General features: G+C 40.2%; 2 protein-coding genes across 2 annotated transcripts in view; both read right to left on the bottom strand.

Annotated features, from left to right (window-relative positions):
- Positions 1–461: 461 nt before the first annotated feature.
- Positions 462–3,331, bottom strand: LOC111447312 (F-box protein At5g07670-like). The gene is made up of 3 exons (XM_023086404.1): positions 3,149–3,331; positions 1,910–3,106; positions 462–1,085 (listed from the first exon to the last, which is right to left on the bottom strand). Exons 2-3 carry the CDS (start codon positions 3,001–3,003, stop codon positions 827–829), a joined length of 1,353 nt encoding a protein of 450 aa, XP_022942172.1. The 5' UTR covers positions 3,004–3,106; positions 3,149–3,331; the 3' UTR covers positions 462–826.
- Positions 3,332–3,991: 660 nt separating this feature from the next.
- LOC111447311 (F-box protein At5g51370-like) overlaps positions 3,992–7,563 on the bottom strand; it is a 12,896-nt gene continuing 9,324 nt past the window's right edge. The window contains exons 2-3 of the mRNA XM_023086403.1: positions 5,967–7,426; positions 3,992–4,646 (exon numbers count right to left, since the gene is read on the bottom strand). Coding sequence (XP_022942171.1) covers positions 4,322–4,646; positions 5,967–7,219 — 1,578 coding nt within the window. The 5' untranslated portion in view covers positions 7,220–7,426 and the 3' untranslated portion in view covers positions 3,992–4,321. The remainder of the gene's footprint in view (positions 4,647–5,966; positions 7,427–7,563) is intronic.

Here is a 7,563-nt window from a genome sequence, read left to right on the forward strand (position 1 = left end):
TTTTTTTTTTTTTTTTTTTTTCTGTTCACATCACCCAAGGAGAGAATATCAACCAGTTACCTATTCCGAACTTTGAGTAATTAAATCAATTAACTTACTTTTCATTAGAAAATAGGAATTTACTGGAATCGTTTCTAATTTTCAACTTAACGATACATCAATTCTCCGATCCCCCACTTTATTCTCCTTCATCTCAAATCATGCTTCATTAACTTTTCTCGAGAATTCTATGTCTCCGTCTATTTAGAATGACTTTTCAAGTGTTTTAGAACACGAATCTTGTTAAAACACGTGAAAAATCATTCCAAACAAACTCGAAAAGGCGTTCCCCACCGTTCACTAAACAGCAGCCTAAGCTAAGAGTTCATTGACCAAATCTTGAGCAAAGTTTATACAACTCCTAGCATTTGCTGCATTATTATATAAGCAAGTTCCAAGAGTTCAAAAAGAATGTCAAAAAGTTTATCCAACACTTGTAGGCCAATGTGTTGTTTCAAAGAGGACCAATCATTGCATTTGTGCATTAAGAACAATTCTTTACAAATGAACTAATACCCCAAGTACAATAATTGCCATATAGCATTGCTAAAGCATATAATAACGTAGCTAAACTAAGCTACTTAACGCTCTAGGAAATCAAAATTCTGGCAAATGGGTGAACTGGGTCAGGTTAGTCTCTAAACTAAGTGGCTTTATTAACGGTCTATTCTAACCACCTAGCTTCATTATAAACGTCTACCGTAAGTGTGTTCGAGCTAACAATTCAAAGTAGCTACTTCATGAAGATTGTGGGTGGGCGGCGTGGATCAGTTCATTCTCATGTTTGCTAGAAAAATCTCCCACCTTTCTTACCCATACAAGTCCCGACCAGACTCGACGAGAGAAGCGATTTGGTATCTGGCCTCCATTTCAAATTCTTAAGAACAGAGAAGACTTCAGAAAGAGCAGGAGAGATGCAGCTATCTTCTATATTCTTACACGATACTACTTCGAGGCTTTGAAGCTCCTTCCACTGAAGAACGACAGACTCCAAGCCTTCGGTCGTTAACAACGAACATCCTTCAAGCAAAAGTAACTTCACCCTCCTGTGTAGAAGAAAGTCATCATTCATCAGGATATATTTACTTCAAAAATATGAACATCAAAGTTTTAGTTTGTTCAGCTTTAAGGATTCTAAATGTGGTCTGGTGGGCCAAAAGACACTTTTCCAGCTTAATCAGAGACAAGCCACTCGAGTGGCCAACCAAAACCAGGTCCACCAGGTCGGTACCAGGTTACAATGGATGTCGAACATTTGCAGAAACAAAATTTTCAATTGGCGTAAGAGATTTTCAGAAATGATGTCTAAATCTCCATGAATAATGGAACAAGCTGTAAAACAAACAAAAAAGAGTATGGTTCTCTTCTAATGGATCCAAGAGTTCTAAACTAGACAGAAAAGACGCCATGATAAATAAAGTACAAAGATGTGTAGCCATAAGAACACCCATTCAAGAACATAAGTTACTGCTTGTCCTAGTTTATGAAATCATATTCAGTCAGTTTCAGAAGCCTATCTGTAAGAGGCTTTGATGTCCCCTCAAAGCACATCAATTATTGAACTCTCAAATGATTGGTGCTCATGTAGTATTATACGAGTACCCGAGAACAGTAACAAGATATTATACTGAGTACCTGAGAACAAGATATTATACCGAGTACCCGAGAACAGTAACAAAGAGTACAGAGCAACAGCTAGCAGCATGTATCATACAGGCTATAGCAATAATAAAATCAATGGTTCCTATTAGCGTTTCGCACCAATACGGTAAATGTCGTCCCACAATGCAACATCTACTATTTACTTCAATGGGTTAACAGTGTTTACAGTTATAAATTAAACGCTTGCGAGACAAAAAAGATCACTTACCAGCAGTTATTTGCAAAGCTGAACATGTCATCATCCAATCCCCAGCAGTCCCGGATCAAGATCTCCCTTGCAGCCCCACATGTCATGAATAAAGCTCTTACACTTGCTTTATCCCGCAATTGAGAATTCTGCAAATGCAGGCTCTCAAGAGCAGGGCACGAGCTCAAATATTCATCAGGGCCAGGATTAGCATCTATCCTCTTACATGACATGATCTTCAGAGTCTTCAAGTTCTCGCAGTATGGAAGCCCAGCCAACCATCCATCGTCCATTCTATGATCACAAAGCGTTAATTCCTCCAACATTTGGCAGCACTGCCCAATTGCCTTAATCCCATCAAAACTCCCCTCACACCCACTAAGCTCGAGCTTCACCAATCGTCGACAGCCTCGAGCTAAAATCGTCAGCCCGATGTCGGTCACCACAGAACTATAGAACCCATCAATGTTTCCTACTAACTTGAGTATTTGAAGATTCTTAAACGCCGCAGTTCCTTGGAGCATGGAATCACTGCACTTATGGAGCTCAAGTTCTTGCAAAAGCTCACATTCCTTAGCTACATTCAACAACCCCAATTCACTCCCACCAACAAGGCCCAATTTCCGTAAGTCCGGGCAACCACTCGCCAAACCCTTCAGCCCTCTATCAATCAACTCATTTTCCAGTACAGCCTTCTCACCGACATTCAAAGAGGGCAAGAACCAAGGATCAATATGCATCGAAAGAACCCCATGGCTCAACAAAATACTCGAATTCCTAGACGAAACCCAACATCCAGAAACCAAATCCACATGATTGAGTTTAGGAAACCTAAAAAACAACCTACCCGACAGAAGAAAATCAAAATCCGTAACCCTGAGGGACCGTACAAGACGACCCTGAAGGTGAAGCCAGCGCTTACAGACAAGGAAATTGGAGTTCCTTTGGGAATCTGGCAATTTGGAGAGAACGCGAAGAAGAAGCTCGTCGGAGAGCAGCAAGGTGAGGTCAATTAAATTAGAAACAGGGGATTTGGGATTGGAGTTGGGAGAAGAAACGGGAGAAGAAATGGAAGAAGAAATGGGGGAATCACTGGACAAAGAATGGAGTCGCATTGAGCCAATGACATGCTCAACAAAATTGGTTGTTTCTTGAACCAGTCCCCGAACAGGGCTAATTCTTCTTCTTCTTCTTCTTCTTCTTCTTCTTCTTCTTCTCCTTCTCCTTCTCCTTCTTCTTCTTCTGCTTCTTCTTCTTCACTGAGATCAAAATCTAGGGTTTGATTGTGGCCAAGGATTGAAGAAATGGAAGAGGATAGAAGCAAGAACAGCCTCAAAATGACGGTGGAACCGAACAAGTAATTTTCAGAACAATAAAGAACAAGAAAGAAAATTTTTTCTTTTTGTTCCTATGGGTATTGGAAATCTGTAATTGGATTGTGACATTTTCTTGAAGAAATAAATATATGGATTATATTAACAAGAAAAAAACGATATAATTAATTGATGCCTTTCTTTGAGTGGAAGGGTAAAATTAGGGCTAGAAATGGGTTGATTTGGGTCCATTTTCCCCCAAATTTGATTCAGTTATAATTGAATTAGTTCAAAAAAAGATTCAATTAACCAAATCAGTTTTTTTTTTTTTTCAGTTTTAGATTCCAGTTTATATGAACGAACATTTACACCTTTAACATAAAATGCTAAAACGAAAATTTTCATATTACATAATTTTTTAAAATTTTGTCAATTTCTTCGTAAGATGTTCGAAGCTCTTTTCCTATTCTTTCGAGACAATATATTACAAAGCAATAACTATACTCCACAAAACTCATGTTAGTGAAGTGCCACAATCGCACTTTTCTTGGCAGTGGATTTGTCGATTGTGCGACAAGGAAGAAATTATAGAACATGAAGGCAGTAAAGGAAAGCGATAAAATGATATAAGGTAAGGGTTTTGACATGTAACGTCTTTAACAAGCATGACCGTGACATGTAAACCTACACGAACTACATGGATCGAACCTGATATTGAATTTGAAAATACAATACGAAATAGACGCGGAAACCAAAAGTTAAGACCAAAATAGAACATTCAGAAACTGTATTAATCAGCAGGAGCTATTCTAGTAGTTCTGTTAAGCTTAAGAATGGAGGAAATGATCGATATTCTTTTACAATGTTGTGTCCAATTGTACTCAGAATAACAATTTTACTAAACTAGTACAGTTCTAAACTACAGTATTTAAGGGGGTAGATGACGGAACTTGCTCGAGACGTATAAATAAGCAAATTCACCGACGCTAAGGTTGACGAACCGTGGTAACAATCTAGGCATCTTCATCTTCCCTCTGTGCAAAATACAAGGATGAAAATCTAGTTATTTACTGTCAACATTAAGTTAATGGCCTAGACGAAGGAGACGACGACTGCATTACTATGTCGTCTTTCGTGTGCTCGTGTGTCCATGAACACCAGGAAGAACTTTTATGTCCCATGTCTTCTTGAAAAATCTACCTCCCTTCTTTCCCATGTGGGTGTGAATGAGGGTTGAAGGGAGAAGAGATTTGGTATGTGGCCTCCATTTCAAATCCTTGAAGATAGAGAACAGGGAAGAGAGAGCAGGAGAAATGCTGCTCTCTTTTATGTTCTTACACGATACCACTCGAAGACTTTGAAGCTCCTTCCATTGAAGAATTACAGACTCCAAACCCTCTGTTGTTAGCAGTGAGCATCCTTTGAGAGAAAGGAACTTCACCCTCCTGTAACAAAATTAACCACAAATTAAAGTTGTTAAAATATAACCGCCTAATCCCACCGCTAGCAAATATTGTCCGCTTTGGCCTGTTATGTATTGCCGTCAGCCTCACAATTCTAAAACATGTCTGTTAGGTAGAAGTTTCCACAGCTTTATAAGGAATGTTTCGTTCCTCTCTTCAACAAATGTGGGATCTCACATTCCACCCCCTTGGGGGCCTAGCGTCCTCGCTGGCACACCACCCGGTGTCTAGCTCTGAAACCATTTGTAACAGCCTAAGCCCACCGCTAGCATATATTGTCCATTTTGGCCCGTTACGTATTGTCGTCAGCATCATAGTTTTAAAACACGTGTGTTAGGGAGAGGTTTCCACATCCTTATAAGAAATGTTTTGTTCCCCTCTCAAACCGATGTAGGATCTCACAATCCACCCCTCCTTATAAGGAATGTTTTGCTCCCCTCTCAAACCGATGTAGGATCACAATCCACCCCCCCTTAGGAGCCAGCATCCTCGCTGGCACACCGCCCAGTCTCTAGCTCTGATACCATTTGTAACAGCCCAAGCCTACCGCTAGCAGATATTGTCTGCTTTGGCCCATTACGTATTGTCGTTAACCTCACAGTTTTAGAACACTTTTATTAGAGAGAGGTTTCCACACTCTTATAAGGAATTTTTCAGTCCCCTCTCCAACCAACGTAGAATCTCACATAAAACAAGTGTCGATCTAAGAATTCTTTCGAGGCCATAAGGAAACAGTTAAAGGATAAACAATTCTTAGATTCATCAAGTTCTAGAGGGAATGTAGATATGGTATATTGAAACCATAAGCAATTCAACTGGGCAGTCAAGAGCCAGAACCCGAGCTGCCGTGATTAGTATCGATTCTCTATGATATTCAAATACCCGCGTTTTGACTCATGGATCTAAAGTAATGGATACCCAAGAACAATGATCAACCAAGAACCTGTAAGAGGTTCTGCAAAAATTCAGGAAACTAGCACAGTAAAAGGTTCCAACATAATACTATTACTAAAAAGATTAAATAGTTAGCTATGGCTTTCCCCTTTCAGTTAGTCTCACCAGCATCAACAGTAACAACTTCTACAGCCTCCATCGAAGCATGTCAGTTCTAAAACTTCCATTGAGTTCAAGCAAGATGATGCTCCATGAAATGCACTAAAATAATCCTAAGCAGTGATATAAAACAACAGAGTTGCAGCTTCACATGCACTTTTGAATCCATATGAACAGTGAATTCCATTAAAAGCCACAGAATCTTTCGTAAAGTTCAATTATTATCAAATGTAAGGAGAGATTATTTACCAGCAATGACTTGCAAAGCTGAATAAGTCATCCGCCAGTCCCCAGCAATCACTGATGAAAATCTCCCTCGCAGCACTACAAGTAATAAACAATGCTTTAGCACTCTTTTTATCCCGTAGTTGACAGTTCTGCAAATGCAACCGCTCAAGAGCAGGACAAGGACTCAGATATTCATCGGGTCCGGGATTTGGATCGATCCTCCTACATGACACAATTCTCAGAGTCTTCAAATTTTCGCTATACGAAAGCCCAGCCAACCATCCATTGTCCATCCTATGATCACAGATTGTCAGTTCCTCTAACATTTGGCAGCACTGTCCAATAGCCTTAATGCCATCGAAACTTCCCTCGCAACCGTTAAGCTCGAGCTTCACCAGTCGCTTACAACCTTGAGCCAAAATAGTCAACCCAACATCAGTAACCACAGAACTATAAAGACCATCAACATTTCCAACCAACTTCAGAATTTGCAAATTCTCACAAGCAGCAATTCCTCTCAGCAGATTATCATTACACTTGTGCAATTCAAGTTCTTGCAAAGTCTCACATTCCTCAGCCACATTCAACAATCCCAACTCACTTCCACCAATAAAAGCTAATTTGCGCAAATTTGGACAGCCATCGGCCAATGCTTTCAGCCCTCTATCAATCACCATATTGTCAAGAATATTTTCCTCACCAACACCCGGAATAGGCAAAAACCAGGAATCAACATGCATTGAATGAATCCTATTACTCAACAAGATACCAGAATTTCTAGAACACATCAAAGATCCAGAGACTAAATCCACGCGGTTAAGATTCGGAAACCTCAAAATCAACCTACCCGACAAGAGAAAATTCAAATCCATTACCCTGAGCGACCGTACAATACGACCCTGCAGATTCAGCCACCGCTTGCAGACAAGAAAGTTAGAGTTCCGCTGAGAATCCGGTAACTTCGTGAGGATCCTAAGAAGAAGCTCATCGGAAAGAAGCAGTGTACGGTCGATTTTGCAGAAATTAGCGATTAAGATGGGGTTGATTTTGGAGTTGGGTGTGGGAATCTGAGAGTCTTTACACGAGGATTGAAGTTGCATAGCAACAATAACGTTCTCAAGCGACTTGGTGTCCTTCAACCACACATCAGACCAACGCGGTGTCCTCTTTTTCCCCGGCAAGTTAGGGTTCGTTTGAGGGCTCGGAACAGAGGAAATTGAGCTTCGTCTTTCAGCTTCAAACAACACCGATTGTGCTCGTCCATGTGCAACCATGGCGGTAATGGCGGTAACACTCCTCCCCAATCACCGCCACGTCTCAGCTTCCCAGAATAGTCTCTTCTTCGAGACACCACATTGATTCACCAACCACAGTTCGAAATCTGCGAAGTTGAGTTCTTCAAAACCCCTTTAGGCAGTGGATAGTTGGGCTGCTCTCTGCTCTGATCTCAACTCTCTTCTCCTTCACTCTAATTTGAATCGCTTTCTTTCAGTAAGCTTTTTGTGTTCTGTAGCTAACGGGCAAGGGAATCTGTAGGGTCCTGCAATTCCAATTTTGAATATTTTCTTTATTTCTTTATTTCTTTTTCTTTTTCCTTTTTTTTTTTTTTTTTTTTTAA

Source organism: Cucurbita moschata, unplaced genomic scaffold (assembly GCF_002738365.1).
Source record: "Cucurbita moschata cultivar Rifu unplaced genomic scaffold, Cmos_1.0 Cmo_Scf00009, whole genome shotgun sequence".
Taxonomy (NCBI): Eukaryota; Viridiplantae; Streptophyta; class Magnoliopsida; order Cucurbitales; family Cucurbitaceae; genus Cucurbita; species Cucurbita moschata.

What these genes read in the sequence shown, in the direction of transcription:
- LOC111447312 (XM_023086404.1), bottom strand. Translation starts at nt 3,003, where the DNA reads ATGCGACTCCATTCTTTGTCCAGTGATTCCCCCATTTCTTCTTCCATT. An exon ending in AGCTTTGCAAATAACTGCTG is followed by an intron (nt 1,086 to 1,909) that starts GTAAGTGATCTT and finishes TCTTCTACACAG; the next exon opens with GAGGGTGAAGTTACTTTTGC.